This window comes from Trachemys scripta, chromosome 1, assembly GCF_013100865.1.
Source record: "Trachemys scripta elegans isolate TJP31775 chromosome 1, CAS_Tse_1.0, whole genome shotgun sequence".
Classification (NCBI taxonomy): Eukaryota; Metazoa; Chordata; order Testudines; family Emydidae; genus Trachemys; species Trachemys scripta.
This window is the reverse complement of record NC_048298.1, coordinates 298,733,803-298,752,463: the sequence shown is the minus strand read 5'-3', so window position 1 is coordinate 298,752,463 and position 18,661 is coordinate 298,733,803. Positions and strand designations below refer to the sequence as shown.

The window sequence follows — 18,661 nt, the reverse complement described above, 5'->3', positions numbered from 1 at the left end:
ATCAACTAGCCACAATGATTCAGTCTGCTAGTTTAAGTGGAAAAATACCTGCTCTGCTGCACTTCTGCAGAGTAAAGGAATAAAACAATTGTGTACTTTGTACTGTATTTAATTGTAGCAGTGTTAATCACCTTCTGTTTAATAAACTAAAAATGTAGTTTACACTCTCTCCTTGCTTTTCACATTTTCTATCCTCTCTGGCTTCACTCCACTTTTATGTTCATATTATCATTGTTCTGGGTGTGTTCCCTCTCTTCCTTCTTTATAATTTCCTTCTCCTACACTGTTTTTTTTCTCATTTTCCTCTGTTTACTGTCTCTCCCATTTCTTCCCCCAAAGTCTGTACCATACTTAGAATTGTTTTTTTCTCTTCTTCTTCTCTTGGCTACTTCACCTACACCTACCAATTTTCCCACATATACCCACAAGCTCACATCTGGTTCCCTATATCCTCCAATTTAAAACAGCAAGGACTCTTTGCTACCTGGCTTTCTCTTGCATGGGAAGAGACTCAGCGTCTGGACCCTCTACTTATCTTCCACCCTCTCCCTAACGTAATTCATATCTAAATTGATGTTGAATTTGCTAGGGCTGACTTTGCTGTCCTGAGTGTTTTTATCTATTCAAGGGACACTATCATAGGACCTAATCACATCAGCCACACCATCAGAGGCTTGTTCACCTGCACATCTACCAATGTAATAAATGCCATCATGTGCCAGCAATGCCCCTCTGCTGTGTACATTGACCAAACCGGACAGTCTCTATGCAAAAGAATAAATGGACACAAATCAGATGTCAAGAATTGTAACACTCAAAAACCAGTCGGAGAACACTTCAGCCTCCCCTGGTCACTCAATTACAGACCTAAAAGAGGTAATTCTGCAACAAAAAAACTTCAAAAACAGACTCCAACGAGAAACTGCAGAACTGGAATTAATTTGCAAACTGGACACCATTAAATTAGGCTTGACTAAGGACTGGGAGTGGATGGGTCATTACACAAAGTAAAAACTAATTCCCCATGCTAATTTTCCCCTACTTTTACTCGCACCTTTTTGTCAAATGTTTGAAATGGGACATCCTGATTATCACTACAAAAGTTTTTTTTTTTTTTTTTTTTTTCCTCCTCCTGATAATAGTCCAAGCAGATGGACATCATACCAAAAGGACTAAAGGTAAAAAATCCATTACAATCTACATATCACACAGACTATGCTGAGAGACTCGCACACTCTCAAAGAAACTGCGAAACCACCTGAGCAGCATCCTATACAGCAAACAGGGAAAGATTAAGAATGAGCTCTCAAAACTGGATACTCTTATAAGAAACCAACCTTCCACACAAACTTCCTCATGGATAGACTTTACAAAAACTAGACAAGCCATTTACAAGACAAACTTTACCTCTCTACAAAGGAAAAAGGACACTAAACTATCTAAACTGCTACATGCCACAAGGAGCCACAACAGTAGTTCCCTTAACCCACCCAGCAATATTGTTAATCTTTCCAGCTATACTCTTAGCCCAGCAGAAGAGTCTGTCCTATCTCGGGGCTCCTCCTTTTGTCCCTCCAGACCCATGAATATGATACAGTTCTGCGGTGACCTAGAATCCCACTTTCGACGTCTCCGACTCAAAGAATATTTCCAACATACCTCTGAACAGCATTCTAACCCACAGAATCCCCCCTACCAGCACTACAAAAAAAAGGATTCTGCGTGGACTCCTCCGGATGGTCGAAACAACAGACTGGATTTCTATATAGATTGCTTCCGTCAACGTGCAAAGGCTGAAATTGTGGAAAAGCAACATCACTTGCCCCATAACCTCAGCCATGCTGAACACAACGCCATCTACAGCCTCAGAAACAACCCTGACATCATTATCAAAAAGGCTGACAAAGGAGGTGCTGTCGTCGTCATGAATAAATTGGAATATGACCAAGAGGCTGCTAGACAGCTCTCTAACACCACATTCTACAGGCCATTATCCTCTGATCCCACTGAGGATTACCTAAAGAAACTACACCATCTGCTTAAAAAAACTCGCTGAGAGAGCACAGGAACAAATCTGTACAGACACATGCCTAGAACCCCGATCAGGGACATTCTATTTGCTACTCAAGATCCATAAACCTGGAAATCCTGGACGCCCCATCATCTCAGGCATTGGCACCCTAACATCAGGCTTGTCTGGTTATGTGGACTCTCTCCTCAGACCCTACGCTACCAGCACTCCTAGCAGTCTTCGAGACACCACTGACTTCCTGAGGAAACTACAATCCATCGGTGATCTTTCAGAAAACACCATCCTGGCCACTATGGACGTAGAAGCCCTCTACACCAATATTCCACACAAAGATGGACTACAAGCTATCAGGAACAGTATCCCCGATTAATGTCACAGCTAACCTGGTGGCTGAACTCTGTGACTTTGTCCTCACCCACAACTATTTCACATTTGGGGACAATATATACCTTCAAGTCAGTGGCACTGCTATGGGTATCTGCATGGCCCCACAGTATGCCAACATTTTTATGGCTGACTTAGGGGACGAGAGCTAAGGAAGCGTTGTTCTAACGCCCCTACTCTACTTGCGCTACATTGATGACATCTTCATCATCTGGACCCATGGAAAAGAAGCCCTTGAGGAATTCCACCATGATTTCAATAATTTCCATCCCACCATCAACCTCAGCCTAGATCAATCCACACAAGCGGTCCATTTCCTGGACACTACTGTGCTAATAAGTGATGGTCACATAAATACCATCCTATACCAGAAACCTACTGACCGCTACACTTACCTACATGCCTCCAGCTTCCATCCAGGACACACCACACGATCCATTGTCTACAGCCAAGCTCTAAGATATAACCGCATTTGCTCTAATCCCTCAGATAGAGACAAGCACTTACAAGATTTCTATCAAGCATTCTTAAAACTACAATACCCACCTGCTGAAGTGAAAAAACAGATTGACAGAGCCAGACGAGTACCCAGAAGTCACCTCCTACAAGACAGGGCCAACAAAGAAAATAACAGAACACCACTAGCTGTCACCTTCAGCCCCCAACTAAAACTTCTCCAGCGCATCATCAGAGATGATCCTTTACTCTCACAGATCTTGGGAGACAGACCTGCCCTCGCTTACAGACAACCCCCCAACCTAAAGCAAATACTCACCAGTAACCACAGATCACTGAACAAAACCACTGACGCAGGAACCTATCCTTGTAACAAACCCCGATGCCAACTCTGTCCACATATCTATTCAAGTGACATCATCATAGGGCCTAATCACATCAGCCATACCATCAGGGGCTCGTTCACCTGCACATCTACCAATGTGATGTATGCCATCATGTGCCAGCAATGCCCCTCTGCCATGTACATTGGCCAATCCGGACAGTCTCTACGCAAAAGAATTAATGGACACAAATCTGACATCAGGAATCAAAATACTCAAAAACCAGTGGGAGAACACTTTAACCTGTCTGGTCATTCAGTGACAGACCTGCGGGTGGCTATATTACAACAGAAAAACTTCAAAAACAGACTCCAAGGAGAGACTGCTGAGCTGGAATTGATATGCAAACTAGACACAATCAACTCAGGATTAAATAAGGATTGGGAATGGCTCAGCCATTCCCAACATTGAATCTATCTCCCCTTGTAAGTATTCTCACACTTGCTTCTTATCTAACTGTCTGTACTGAGCTATCTTGATTATCACTTCAAAAGTTTTTTTTCTCCTACTTAATTGGCCTCTCAGAGTTGGTAAGACAACTCCCACCTGTTCATGCTCTCTCTGTGTGTGTGTGTGTGTGTGTGTGTGTGTGTGTGTGTGTGTGTGTGTATATACATCTCCTCAATATGTGTTTCACTCTATATGCATCCAAAGAAGTGGGTTGTAGCCCACGAAAGCTTATGCTCTAATAAATTTGTTAGTCTCTAAGGTGCCACCAGCACTCCTGTTCTTCTTAACTGATTAGTCTCCATAGAGTTGGTATGGCAACACCCATTTTTCATGTTGTCTGTATGTATATGTGTGTATGTATGTATATGTATAATCTTCCTACTGTATTTTCCACTGCATGCATCCGATGAAGTGGGTTTTAGCCCACAAAAGCTTATGCCCAAATAAATTGGTTAGTCTCTAAGGTGCCATAAGTACTCCTCATTCTTTTAATTTACCATGTATATGATGAATGTTCTAGGCTAGTTTAAGAGCTCATGAGCTTGAAAAAAATGGAACCTATCCCAAGTGTTTGATACATGTAAAAGTATGCCATACTTTAAATTGGATTTTTAATCTAGGATTGTAGGGTAGGTGATTTGAGGGAAGATATACACCCAAGTCATGGCTGAACCATTATTTTTCTTCAAATTTATATTTTAAAAAAATCAGTAGGAGTTTATGTTGTGCTATGGGTGCATATCCTATTTTAATGTTGAAAGCCCAATTCACTGGTATACTCTGGCTGTTTTACACCATTAGAGTTTAGAGCTGCTTTGCATCAGCAGAGCAGTGGAAATCAGCCAGGATGGACACCCCATATTCCCCCTAAGTCCGCACATGTTGGTTGTTTTACCTCCCTGCTGGCCTCCTATTGAGTGGTAGTCTTTTGTCATTGCTTTTTCAATGTATCTGTCAGCAGATTCTGATGTATAAAATCTTTTCTCAGAGAAACTCGCAAAGATTTGCTCTTTTAAAATATCGTCTGTTTTCAGTGGGACTGAGGCTTTAGGGCACATCTTCACTGGCAATGTTAAAGCGCTGCTGGGGCAGCCCTTTAACTTGGCTTGGATAGAGAGAGAGCTGTCTCAGCACTCTAAAAAAACCCACCTCCATGAGGGGGATAGCTACCAGCGCTGGTGCACTGTCTACACTGTCACTTTACAGCACTGAAACTTGCAGCACTCGGGTGTGTGTGTGTTTTTTTTTTTTTTTTTTTTTTTTTTTTTCCTTCCCCCCCCTGAATGAGAAAGTTGCAGCGCTGTAAAGTGCCAGTGTAGACAAGCCCTTAGGCTTTGGCTACACTCGGGACTTCCCAGCGCTGCCGTGGCAGCACTGTGAAGTGCGAGTGTAGTCGCGTCGCCAGCGCTGCGAGAGCTGTCTCACAGCGCTGTATGTACTCCACCTCTCCGAGGGGAATAGCTTGCAGCGCTGAGAGCGAGCGTGCAGCGCTGCAGGCTCTGATTACACTGGCGCTTTACAGCACTGTACTCGCGCTCGGGGGAAGGGGCGCAAGTTGCAGCGCTGAACAACGCCAGTGTAGCCAAGGCCTTAGACTGCCCTCTGTGAGGTGCAGGGGAATGAAGGGAATGGCCATTGTTGTTTATAGTAGCCTAGGCTGTGGCCTCATTCCCATTTAGATAAATAGCAGCAGATGTCCTCCATTAAAGAGGGTAGTCTGTCGTAGAATTCTCTGGTGTAGAACAATGTTCTTTAGTCTCTGCTAAAGAAGAAATTTCTATTATGAAGAAAGGCAAAAAACAAAACAAAAAAACAGTTAAGCCTAAAACAATTCATATGTAGCCTATGTGCACAAAGTTTCAGTGAATTTTAACTATATGGGAAGTTAAAAGGTCCGACACTGACCCATTTTAACTCATCAGCCAACATTTACTTACAGCATTTTTTAATTTTCTTAGAATTTATAAGTTTGGGGAGGACACACTGTCTTTTTCATACAGAGTGAGTGGTCTCTGGTTAGGTGAAAAACTCAGCTCAGCCTTAACTGTGGAATCCTAACACCTCTATAAGACCGATACACAAATATCCATCAAACTCCTCCAACTCTTAGCTTATTACTCAAGACGGGGGGGCGGGGGGGGGGAGCGGCAAGGTGAGCTTTTTCAGTGTGCCAAGAAGGTTAACATCTGGGGTCTGGCGAACCAATGGTGGGGAGAGCAAATTCCAGTGTCAAGGACCCCAGTGGTGAGTACCTTTCAGCAGCTCATTCTCACTTTATATGAAGGGGGCTCCAATATGAATGCTTCTTTGATCTCAGGGGTGACAGCATGGCCTGGGGAAAGAGGTGAGCTCTTGCATAACCTGGTTCCAAACAATAGAAAATTTTTGGCCCTGCTTACAAAGGCCTTACACTCAACTCCACAGCCTTTTCCTACATGTGATGCATTAACTTTTGAATGCTGCATCCCATAATTTCAACATTTCATGGAATGTACTAGGCACCAGTGGCCAGTGACCAGAACCCTTGTGATCTTGGGAAAACAAAGGAGAAAAATGCGGGACAAATGGAGCCCCTTCCATCTGATTTACAGAGACATAGTGGCTTCAAGCCCCTCTACAATTATGTATAGATCAAACAGTTGGTTGATGGCACCCATTAATGCTTTCTGCATAACAGTATCCTTGCTTATCCTGTCAATAGAGTTAACACGTTGACATTCTGAATGATATAACAGCCAGACAGAAGAATAATGGTGGTGGGGGAGAGAGTAAGAGGGGGATGGAGGTGTGCACACAGCTCAAGGCATGGGGGGGGGGGGGGAGGGAGAGAATGAGGGACACTAGAATGGGAGGGGGCCACTGGTATGGAATGAGCTCATACAGAGCCTCTGCCATGGGAGGAGAGTGAATGAGGGACCTTGGAGTGGGTGGATAGGGAGTGGGGGGACACAGAACCCCTGGTGGGGTGGAGATTGGGGAACCCTTGTATGGGGGGAGAGAGGAAAATAGGTATTCACATAGACCACTTGTTAGTGGTGGTGGGGAGAATGGTTATCCTTTAGACGATTCTGCTCATACATCTCCAGCTTTCTGTAGGTGCTACTCATGTCTCTGTCCTTGTCCCCTTTTCTTCTTCCTCTATACCTTCTCTGGATAATCTGATTTGCAGACACAAATTTAGCTACCATTTATATGCTGATGACTCACAGATCTTCCTCTCTACTCCATACCTGTCTCCTTCTGTCCAGACTGAAATCTCAGCCTTTTTCTCTGACTTCTCCTTATAAATGTCTTGCTGTCAGTTCCAACTAAACATGACTAAAAACAGAGCTCCCAATCTTACCCCTCAAGCCCTCCCCACTACCTCCTTTTTTAATCACTGAGGACAATATCACAATCCTGCCTGTCACTCAGGTCTGTAATCTGGGCCTCATCTTTGACTTGGACCTCTGTCTAGATCCTCATATCCAGGCTATGTTTAAATCTTGCTGATACTTCCTGCATAACATCTCTAAGATATGGCCCTTCCTACCCATCCACATATTAAAACTTGACCACACTTTCATCTTACATTTTGATTACTGTAATATACTTGTCTTGGAGTTTGGCAGTCTTCCTTGTTCAGAGTGCCAGTGCAAAGATAATTTCCCTAGCCCATTGCTTTGACCTTGTCATCCCTCCCTTTGCCACCCTCCAGTGGCTCCCCCTTGTTTATTACATCTTCACTTTCAGGGCCCTTCACATCATCCCCACCCTACCTATCATCTCTCATTTGCATCAAGCTGTTGATGCCTGCCTCCAGTTGCCCCATGATGTCAGTCTCCATTGCCCACTTGTTAAATTTTCAAACAAGCATCTTTTTTTCTTTTTCCCATGCTGCCTGTCATGCTGGGGAGGTGGTCCCTGTAAACATCCACTATCTCATTCTCTTTCAAATCCTTCCTCAAAACTCTTTAACAATGTCTACAAAAATCTTGAGGATGGTTGGGCTGCTGATGTGCTGTGACCACTGTCTGTCACAAATGTCTCATTGTTTCCTTGTACTCTTCCTGTTGTCTCTTGCATGTGCTTAGATTGTAAACTCCGTGGGGGCAGGGACTTTTTTGTTCAGTGTTTTGTACAGCAGCTAACACAGTGGGTTTCTGATCCATGAATAGAGCTTTTATGGGCTGTGGCAATATAAAAATAAAGATGAGCATCACCTCCCTGCAGATATTAAAGGTTGTAAAAGTCTGCTGATGTGTAGCCTCTCTCCTGTTTTCCCTGGGCTTCTTATAGGTGGTTCCCTGGAAGTGCTGCTGGCGTGTTCTAGTCAACATGTTCCTGGGGGCTAAATGGGAACCTTGGGCCTGTTGCCCCAAAATTTGGAGCAGGGGCATGGGAGAAAGCTCCCAATAGGCCTGTCCTCTTCCCTTCTCCTGCTGTTGCTACTACCCATGCTGCTTCTACATTTCAGAGTTTTTCCACATTTCTTCTAGGATGGGAAAAGAAGCTTCTTACACATCACTGGCAAATTAAAAGTAAAATTTTCAAAAAGTACCTAAGTGAGTTAGTCTCCTAAATCACTTAAGCGCTTGGGAAAATTTTACCCAACATCTTTAACTTGTTTACTTCTGTTTTTCTAACTGTTCTTTTAGTTCCTTTTAAGAGAGCTCTACTGTGAGAGCCTAGAAGCCCATAGGATCTAGGGAGCATGTTGTTTTGATTTATCAAGTTATCAGCATGGTAACTAAAGGCAGCATTATCTGCATCTTTAGTATAATGGTCAAATTATAATTAAGTATGAGGGATTGTTATATTACGGTTTATTTTACTTCTGGAGGTCCTGTTCAGTTAGAATGTCTTGGTGGCTTAAAATATTTCAAGAAAACAGTTGCTCTTGGTTCCTTTATTTAGGGTGCCATTATCCGAGAAGAAACCTTAGGGTCTGTATAGTCACACTGTTAATTACTGAAAGACAAACAAGACCCAACTTTACCCTCAATAATAAGTGTATCGCTCCTATTGGCTTCAGTTGGACTTGCAAGTGTTTATTTGAAGGGTGAATTTAGGGTCCTTCATATTTATCTCACTGCCTATAAAATAATACCCCAGTGGGGCAGATGGCTTATGTATTCACCCCGTCTATTGTATTGCAAGTTATATCAAGATAAATTAAAAAACAATGATTTGTGAAAGTACTAACTAATTTTGATTTTCTCGTTACAGTTTTTAAAACAGTGAAATCATGGCTCATTCAAAGACACGAGCCAATGATGGAAAAATTACGTATCCTCCAGGAGTCAAAGAAATATCTGATAAAATATCTAAAGAAGAGATGGTGAGGCGGTTAAAGGTTAGTAAATAGCTTGCTAAGTTTTGGAGGTTCATTTGGGGTATCTTGAAATTACTTTCAATATGAAATGAGACTTTGCATAATATACATTATACCTATTAAATTTGTGTGTGTTTTTTTTTATTTATTTATTCGTGTTAACTTTCAGAGTAACTATTGGCTGCTTTCTGTTTTTGTGTTCTTCCGCTGCCTCAGACTAGTCCGTCCAAAAATATTTGAAGTACAAAGTGGCAATCAATAGTGGAAATAAATGACATATTACGATTTCTGAGACATACTATTTAAAATAATTTCTTCTTATTTAAAAACAAGGCTATGTATATGGAAGGATCGCCTTAAATAGAATTGCCCTGGGTGAGTGTATGAGATCTTTATGGGAGAAGTATGGATGAAATCTTTTTCTGTCACTTTCAGAATCCCTTTCACATATCTCAGGAGGGTGGTGGTGCCAGCTGCTTTATTCTGGAAAGAGGTGTGATTGCTTTTTTTAAAAATAATTTGCCTACTCTTGTAGGTTCTCTGTGCTCTATTAGGAATCTGTGGTTGATAGATTTCCACTATAGTGATGCTGAGGTGTCACACAGAACAGAGCCAGTCCAGAACAAGTATGTTAATTTTTTTTGATCAGCACATGGAAATGCATTAAAATTTTTATTTGATACCTTATCTTTTCTCCTGTTTTTTTGTTTTGTTTTGGTTTTTCTCTTTAGTGGAAGAACAATCGTGTTGTGGTTCATTTTCATATAAAATCTAGACTTAGGAAAGAGAGAGAAATAATATGTTTGATTAGCTTGATTGGTGCCCTTATAGTAGGAGGCTGTCTGATATAAAATGAAAATATTGTAGGGTTAATCCCAGTTGTTAGTTGCTATATTCTAATGCACTATCTTAATGTGGCTGAGAACAGCAGATTGCAAGTAAGTGACAATTACTTCCTATAAGTACTTCTGTTTGTACCAGGCTGCAATGTGAGAATTCTGAGTTAAGGTTAAAATCTTGAATAACATGATGTTTAAATTGGACCATTTGACATGTTTGGATATGAAAACCTTTCTGAGCAAGATGAGTAGATGTTATGGAACTAGGGAAAACATATGGGGATGTAATTCTTTTCTAAGTGCAAAGCTCCAGAAAGTTTTTCCTGCCCATTATGATACGACAAAGTTGGTGGATCAGCATCAGGAGTTCCTAGATAAAGATAGTTGAAATTTTTGAAGAAGTACAGGGGATTTAGAAATGGTTTCCATTAAAATTTTGTTACCAAAAACTCTAGATTGCGCTGAAAATCTCAACCAGATGTTTCTAAGATGTTTAAACTTGTATCACATAAACCATATGGGCAACAGTTTCTTGGGTGGCTACAACTCTGATAAGTTGTAATAATGCTCTTGATTTTTTAGAATTAGAAATGCTACTGAAATATTTGCCCTAACATGGGAAGGAAAATGTCATTCCAGTTCAAGGTTACTCCAAGCGTTAAAGATCTGTCAGTAGCAGATGTTTCCCTTACGCCAGGCATTGGAGATAATACAAACTGGGGTGCAGGTACCAATGTATGCTGGATTGATTTCCAGAGTTATTTTTGTAGCTGCAAGAGTTAAGGGCGAATTCCTATACATTTGTTTTAAATAAAACATTTTGCTTTGACTAAGGCAGCAGAATGGTTAGCTGACCGCACCTTGAGTTCTTTGTTAGTGTCTTGGAGGTATGATGGCAAGTGACATCCAAAAAACAAGTTAGTCCAATCTATAGAAGGAAAATATGGTATTGAAAACTCATTTCATTAGAATGCCTTTTGATGGAGATCTGCTGTTAGCAAAGGTTCTCAAGAGACTTTGCCACAAAGTAAATCTTATGGCAGACAGGTACATACTTCTGTATTGCAGTTGAATTTTTATAGACTGCTGACAGGTATCAGATTTTCGAGATCAGGAGCCTGAGTAATGGGTAGTCCCTTTTCAGATTCCAAATAGGGAACATTTAGTTGAGTTCCTGTTTTTCTAACATTTTTCTTGATGTGCACATCCATACATAGGATCCTTCAGATTCTTTCATGAGTTGGGAAAAGTTTTCCTTTATTCTTTAAAAGTATAGTTTACCCTCACTATAACAAACCCCTCTGGATTCAAGCCATTTATTTGTTATAGCCAGGGGTTTGTTATAACAAAAAGAGACCTGCGGAGGGGTTTTTTGTGTGTGCGCGCGCGCAGGGCCGGCTCCAGGCACCAGCTTGCCAAGGAGGTGCTTGGGGCGGCTACTCCGGAGAGGTGCAGCACGTCCAGCTATTCAGCGGCAATTCGGCGGACGGTCCCTCATTTCCTCTTGGAGTGAAGGACTAGCTGCCGCAGATCGTGATCGCGGCTTGGGGCGGCAAAAACCCTGGAGCCGGCCTTGTGTGTGTGACAGCTCTGTCAGCCCCCAGGGTTTGTTACAGCCCAAGGTTCATTATCGTGAAAGGCATTCTAGCATGGGTGTACTATATACATCTAATGTATCCTTCAGTATTCAAGATGACTGGATAGAGTCAAAGTTGTTTGGAGTCTCCTGTATCCAAGAATCTTAGTGCAGTATAACATTAGGAAAAAATTAGGGTTATCTCACCTTCAGATCCAAACAGTGTGTCTTCAGCCATGGGGAAGGGATGGCTCAGTAGTTTGAGTATTGGCCTGCTAAACCCAGGGTTGAGAGTTCAGTCCTTGAGGGGGCCACTTAGGGATCTGGGGCAAAATCAGAACTTGGTCCTGCTAATGAAGGTAGGTGGCTGGACTCAATGACCTTTCAGGGTCCCTTCCAGTTCTATGAGATAGGTATGTCTCCATATATTATTAGCCATCTTGCAGCTTTAAGGGCAGTGTCATGGGGTCCACTCAAGGCACATGGCGCTGCCTCCTGGTGGCTCTGGGAATTAGCTCTTGCCAGGCACTGCCCTCATCTGGCAGTGTCTTTACCTGTCGTCATGCCCTGCAGTCCCTCTTGCTCCAGGAACTGCAGCCTGCTCTCTGTGACTCCTGAGAGGTGCAGGGGAGCCCAGCTTCTCTTAGGGCCCTCATTGCCAGAAGTTGCCCGTCGACCAAAGTAAAAGCAGGCCGACCTCACTACAGATACTGCAGCAGGGTCCAGACTTGGCTAAGGCCCCAACACCTAAAAGCAAGCCGATCATGGGACTGCCCCATAAGACAATGGAGCATCCTCGGTCACTGGACCGCAGGCGCAGATCCCCATCTTTCTGGCCTAGGACCCCAACACTGCATCTCCGGTCAGAAAATCCAAGTCCCTGACACTGCGCTCTTCCCCTACGAGACACGGGACACTGGAGTCGAGGCACTGGTCCCCATGCCACCAGTACTGGTGAGCTTCCTGCCAAAGATTGTCACGGCCTAGGTCACCTTTGCCCAGCCCATCTCCCAGACGTTGGTCCCCACCTGGGCAGGATCGCTCCCTGTCATGGCACCGGTCTCCATCTCCCTGGTACTGCTCGTTGGGCAGGCACCGATCCTCGCTGGTTGCTGGCCAGGGTCAGTCAGCAAACTCAGGCCTTGACAGTTCTGCCCGGGATGCTGGAAGGCAATGGTTGGAGTTGGATTGGAACCTGCGAAACCCATGCTGTATCTGCAACTCTGGCGTGGCAGCAGGGACAGTGGCCTGCTCAATGGCCGTACTGTAACTTGTGGGGTGTGCCTGTAATGCCAGTCCCATATTCCCACCAGTCCTCCCTGGCTGCCTCAGACAAACTGCTCTTGGCATTGCCAGCACCAGAGTCGGAACATGGTACCGGATCAGACGCGGGGGCAGCACCTTGGACTCCAGCACCCAAGGAGCCGTCCCCGGAGAAGGAAGGGTAACCTGGCCTTCCCCTGGCGGGGCAATCATCGTCGTCATTTCCAGACAAAGCAATGGCGGGTCCCTCCCACACGGGCATCCCCCTGACGACTTCAAGGAACACCAGTCTCTTCTTAAAAGGGTGGCTACCAACTTGAACTTAAAAATTGAGGTCGCAGAGGAGATTGATGATCTCTTTAATGTTGTATCCTCCATCCCAGCCCGGGTCGACTATTCGTCCACTCAGGGTTCCTTAAGATTGCCAAATCGCTGTGATAGACCCTCTCTTCCATTCCACCTACGTCTAAGATGTCAGAAAAGAAGTATTATGTCCCTGTAAAAAGGTTTGAATAGCTGTATGCACACTCTCCAGCGGCATCACTGGTCGGGTCCGATGTTAATGAAAGGGACAGGCAGGGCCAAGTCAGTGGCACACTGGAAAAACAAAGATGCCAAGAGACTGGACTTATTTGGCAGGCTGATTTATTCGACGGCCAGCCTGTAATTTCGGGTGTCTAACCGCCAGGCCCTGTTAGACAGGTACAATTTTAACCTGACGGACTCCCTTAACAAATTCAGGAGCGGCCCAGGAGTTCGCTGCTCTAATCAACGAAGGCACAGTTGTGGCAAGGGGGGCCCTCCAGATGGCCTGGGACACTACTGACTCAGCGGCTACTGTGATTGCCTCTGCGGTGGTCATGAGACGCAGCTCCTGGTTGCAGTCCTCTGGGTTGTCCCAGGAAATGAAGTCCACCATTCAGGACCTCCCATTTGAGGGGGTGGGGCTCTTCTCTGAACTCATGGACTTGAGAGTCTACAGCCTTAAAGACTCCCGTGCCACTCTCTGCTCCTTGGGCCTCCATACTCCTCAATAGGCCAAGAAGCTGTTCCGCCCTCCGCCTCCACAGTCTGGGTGCTGGAAGACTCTTCGGCTGAGCACCTACAGGAGAAAGACCCCTTGTTTCTATCCTAAGCGGTGACACCTGTCATCTTCGTGTTCTTCTGCTCAGCCTGGCCTTTCCAGGAACCAAGGAGACCAGAAGCAGACATTTTGAGGGTGCGCTCAAGGATGACGCCCCAGTCGCTTCCCAGGATCCACCCTTCCCCTCTTTCCTGGACCGCCTCCGCCTCTTCCTATTGGCCTGGTCTTGACTAACTTTGGACCATTGGGTGCTTGAAGTAATATCCTCAGGTTACACCCGGCTATTTGTGGCTGACCCTCCGTCCCACCCTTCTTCCCCATCCTTCTTCAGAGACCCTTCTCATGAGCAATTCCTCGTCTAAGAGGCAGAGAACCTTCTGCACCTAGGGGCGGTGGAGGAGGTCCCTTGGGATGTGAAAGGAAAGGGGTTCTACTCCCGCTACTTCCTAATCCCAAAAGCAAAAGGAGGCCTCAGACCCATTTTGCACCTGCATCGCTTCAATAAATCTCTCAAGTAGTTGAAGTTTCACATGGTCTCCCTTACCTCCCATCATTCCCTCCTTGGATCCGAGAGACTGGTACGCTGCCTTCCACTTGAAAGATACATTTCCATTTTTGCAGAGCACAGGCGCTTCCTTTGTTTTATGCTGGGCCAGCACCATTTCCAGTTCACGTCAGTGCCATTTGGTCTCGCGTCATCCCCAAGAATGTTCACAAAGTGCATAGCACAAGGGGCTGCTTACCTGAGGTGTCAGGGTGTTCAGATTTACCCAGACCTTGACGACTGGCTGTCACAGACTCACAGATCGTGCCCACTCTTGGCCCTGTGCGGTCTGTCAGGGGGTGCCCCTTTCAGTGAGACAGCCCTTCTCGGGGGTCCACTCTCTCTCGGGGTTAAGCCTCTCCACCTTCTGGAGCTGCACCTCTCTGAGCCTTAGCACGTCTGTCTCTCGCCGTGGGCCCCCTCAGGGAGTCCACTCGCTCTGGACCTCCGGGGCCTCCACCCCCTGAAGGGGATGATGCAACCCTGTTCTCTAGACTGGAGTGACTCTCAGCCAGCATAAAACAGGAGGGTTTATTGAGTGTTGAACACAGCACAGGAAACTCTCAGGGCCCCTGGCCTGGCCTCCCTCAGCACAGCACATCCAAGTCTCCCCAGCATCCAGGTGGGCTCTGCCTGCTCTCTCTCTCTCCAGCCCACAGTCCCTCTGCTTCCCAGCTGGGCATCTGATATCACTGGCCTCAAGCCCTGCCTCTGTCTATTGTCTTCTCTCCAGGGAAACAGGATCATAAACTGGGTTGCCGGGCCTCCTCTCCTTGCTTCTGTCCTCTGGCTGGAACCGGCTGGTTAGGTCATGGGGTCCTCTCTTTACAGCCCATTGTACTCCCTCTGGCCAGAACCGGCTGTGACTCCTGAGCTGGGTCCTCGGGTTGTCAGGTCACCAGTCGCTGGGGTGTTCATCCTCCAGGCCATTGGCTGGGGTCCCAAGTTCCCTCTCCGGTCCTCTGTAACAACAAACTCCCTCTCCCTTCACCTCGTTAAACCAGTAACACCCAGGGACACTGAGTCCCACTCCCTCTGCATGCAAACCATTGGAAAACCAAGGAAAACACAGGAAAATCCCCCACTTCGTCACACTGGCTAATAAAGGGCCAGTCTCGGGATCAGCTGTGGCAGCATCTCGATCTGGTTTGTTCCACGACCAGGGGCTGTTAATAAATGAGAAAGTTGACCTTAATTCCGGTACAATGCATAGAGTTCATTGGAGCAGTCATCGACTCTGCTCAAGCCAGAGCCTTCTTCCCCGAGGCTTGATTCCAAGTCATGGCAGACTTCATCTTGTGCATGTGAGCCCACCTTCTTACTGCTCACAAATATTATGATTATAAAATACCATAGTTGTTTTGAAGTATTTTATCAGGAAGTGCAAAGTGAGCCACTTAACAAGTAATGTTCTCTCTTAAAGCCTTAATTTTGTAGCACTAAAATGAATGGGAATTTTGCCACTAACTTCAATGAGTGAAAGATCAAGCTTTAATTGCCATTTTGCTACATCCAATGGCAGTTGCACTAATTAAAATAGTTACATCTCTGGGATTCAAATAAGAAATTCATATATAATGACTTAGATTCTTCAATTTAAAAATAGCCCATAAAAAAAATTGCATCATATGGAAAGTGGGTATTGGAATTTCATTCTAATAATCAAAGGGCCAAACATAATACATCTTTTTATCCCCTTCAAACAAGCATTTTATTTAAATTGCACTAGTGACTGAATGTCTTCATCAACATATTTTACTGGGCTTTTAGTTTTTCTTTCTGTCTTGTCCATTTAGACTGTGAATGGACAGGGACCATTTTTACTCTGTTTATACAGGACTTGGCCCAGTTGGGCCCTGATTTTGATTGGGATCGCGTAGTGCTACTGTAATAAAAATAGAATTAATTTGCACAAAGTCCTGGGTTAATGTATGATTGCATTGAAACCCAGTGCACTCTGCTTTGGTTGGTGGGTTGTCCTGGTGAGAAGCTTGTTTCAGCCTTTGTTTTAGAGGACAGAAACTTAAAATATCAAAAGGAAAATAAATGGGGGGGGGGGAGATTCAGATTGGGGTTTGTCAGCTTTGTCTGTCACTCTAAATGTTTTAAGCAGAAATTTCAGCTTCCTAATAAAAGTTGACTGCTTTTGCTTTCTGGGTTTACTTGTGCATGGCTAATGCAAAGGTAAACACCTCTCTTATCTCAGTCGAATCAGTAATTGTCTTTTTAGAGCACTGGTTCTCAAACTTAATTGCACTGCGCCCCCCTTTCTGACAACAAAAATTACTCCCAACCCCCAGAGGGGGGACTGAAGACTGAGCTCTCCCAAGTGCCACTGCCCTGGCTGGGAAGGTCAAAGCTCAAGTCCCACCGCCCCGGGTGGGGATGGGGAGCAAGGCCGAAGCCCAGGGCCCTGGGCAGTGGAGGTTGGGCTTCAGCCCCAAGCAGTGGGGCTTGGGCTTTAGCTTCGGCCTCAGGCCCCAGCAAGTCTAACGCCAGCTCTGGCAACCCCATTAAAATAGGATTCGGACTCACTTTGGGATCCAGACCCACAGTTTGAGAACTGCTGCTTTAAAGATATATTAAATGTTACTTTGTGGCTTTCAGCAACTGTGCAAAAGCTGAGTGTTGGGAGGGTGGAGAAAGGGTAGAATTGCATGAGCTCTTGTCTTATTTTGAACGAAGACCTGTTTACATAGAGAATTTCACTTATATGTTGATGTAATTTTTTTTATAGATGGTTGTGAAAACATTCATGGATATGGACCAGGACTCGGAAGAAGAAAAGGAGCTGTATCTAAATCTTGCATTACATCTTGCTTCAGATTTTTTTCTCAAACACCCTGATAAAGATGTGCGCTTGCTGGTAGCATGTTGCCTTGCTGATATTTTCAGAATTTATGCTCCTGAAGCTCCATACACCTCACCAGATAAACTGAAAGTAAGTTGAAATAAGCACACATGTAGAAAATATATGAAGGGGGGGAAAAAAGAGTGGTGGTGGGGGAGAAAGGGCAGAACGAATATATTTCGCCCATTGCACCCCAAGCAAAATGATTTTATCTACTACTGGTTCCACCAGGTTACTAGTTATTTATTTTGATTTATACAATAAGTTACTTGAGAAATCCAAGGCTTTAACCTGGTTATGGGGACACAGGTTCTGTCTGCACTGCAAATTTTAACTGCTATAAAAGTTGGGAGATAAGTGTTGTAATTAAATCTTCTAACTCAGTTATATTGTAGACATAACAAATATAACTGGTTAGAAGCATAACTGTTGCAACTGTGGTCCCAATCTATGAAAGAGGCAAGATAGGTAAAGTGTGGTGCAAGTGAAGTATCTTCTATTGAATCCACTTCTGTTAGTGGAAGTTGTAAGATTTCGAACTGCTGAGTCTCTGTGTATCTTGAAAGCTTGTATCTTCCACCAGCAGAAGTTGGTTCAATAAAAGATAATACCTCACCCACTTTATATCTCAGGCAATCTCTGTTTCCATATATAATATTTAAAGGCTTTTGGAATTAACTTTTATGTCTGTTTTCAATATGAGATTAACTAGAATATCTACTCTGCTGTCCTTTTAGTAGTGTTGACAGGTCTATAGCTTCCACAGGATCCTTCTGTGAGAGAGCTGCAAAATCCCCTCTGCCAGCACTTTTAAGGTAGTGATCACTAGTGCTTTCAGTTAGCATTTTTGGGTATTTCTCTTGGGATCTGTGGGACCCATGCTTGTTGACTTGGTGTTTCCAAGCCTGCACTTGTGTGCCTCGCTGCATTGTAAACCTGAGTTTACAGTTGCTGGACCTAGGTCACAGCTGTACTAACATGTCTACACTGCACTACGCAGACCTTCTGACTCTAGTCCATCACTTGAAATGTGTCCACACTGAAAAGTAACAGGGCTTGGACCTGAGCCGCAGCAGGACTCTGATCCACTCCTCTATATAGGTTCTAGGGCCTGGGTCCTGAGTGCTTGCTGACTGAGTTGGACTGATGGGGAGGCTTGGGCTCAAACCAGAGTCAGAGACCAAGTTTAGTGTGTAGTGTAGAAAATGCCCTTGGAGGGCAGAGAGAATTTTATTGAAGAAAGATGTGTTTGAAAATAGTTCAAATTATGGTGTTACTCTCCACCCAACTGAGAGAGTGATCATTTCTACTGAGAATTTGAAAGTTGCAAAGTTTTAAGAGTGACCTTACTCTACATTACGTGAAATACCCATAGCCCAACGAGATGGAGATGGTTGATTGGGAAATGACAGTTTAAGCAGCTGCAAAGTTATCTTTTTGTTACAGAAACTTTCCTATTATGGCAGTTTTTAGATGGCTTTACGC

The 18,661-nt window shown here is 44.4% G+C and overlaps 1 protein-coding gene across 4 annotated transcripts in view; it reads left to right on the top strand.

Moving 5' to 3' along the window:
- The window catches only part of PDS5B (PDS5 cohesin associated factor B), a 272,948-nt gene that overhangs the window by 62,150 nt on the left and 192,137 nt on the right, over window positions 1-18,661 (top strand). For all 4 annotated transcript variants that reach the window (XM_034758647.1, XM_034758648.1, XM_034758645.1 and 1 more), the window contains exons 2-3: window positions 8,914-9,040; window positions 17,063-17,266. In XM_034758647.1, coding sequence (XP_034614538.1) covers window positions 8,933-9,040; window positions 17,063-17,266 — 312 coding nt within the window. In that variant the 5' untranslated portion in view covers window positions 8,914-8,932. The remainder of the gene's footprint in view (window positions 1-8,913; window positions 9,041-17,062; window positions 17,267-18,661) is intronic.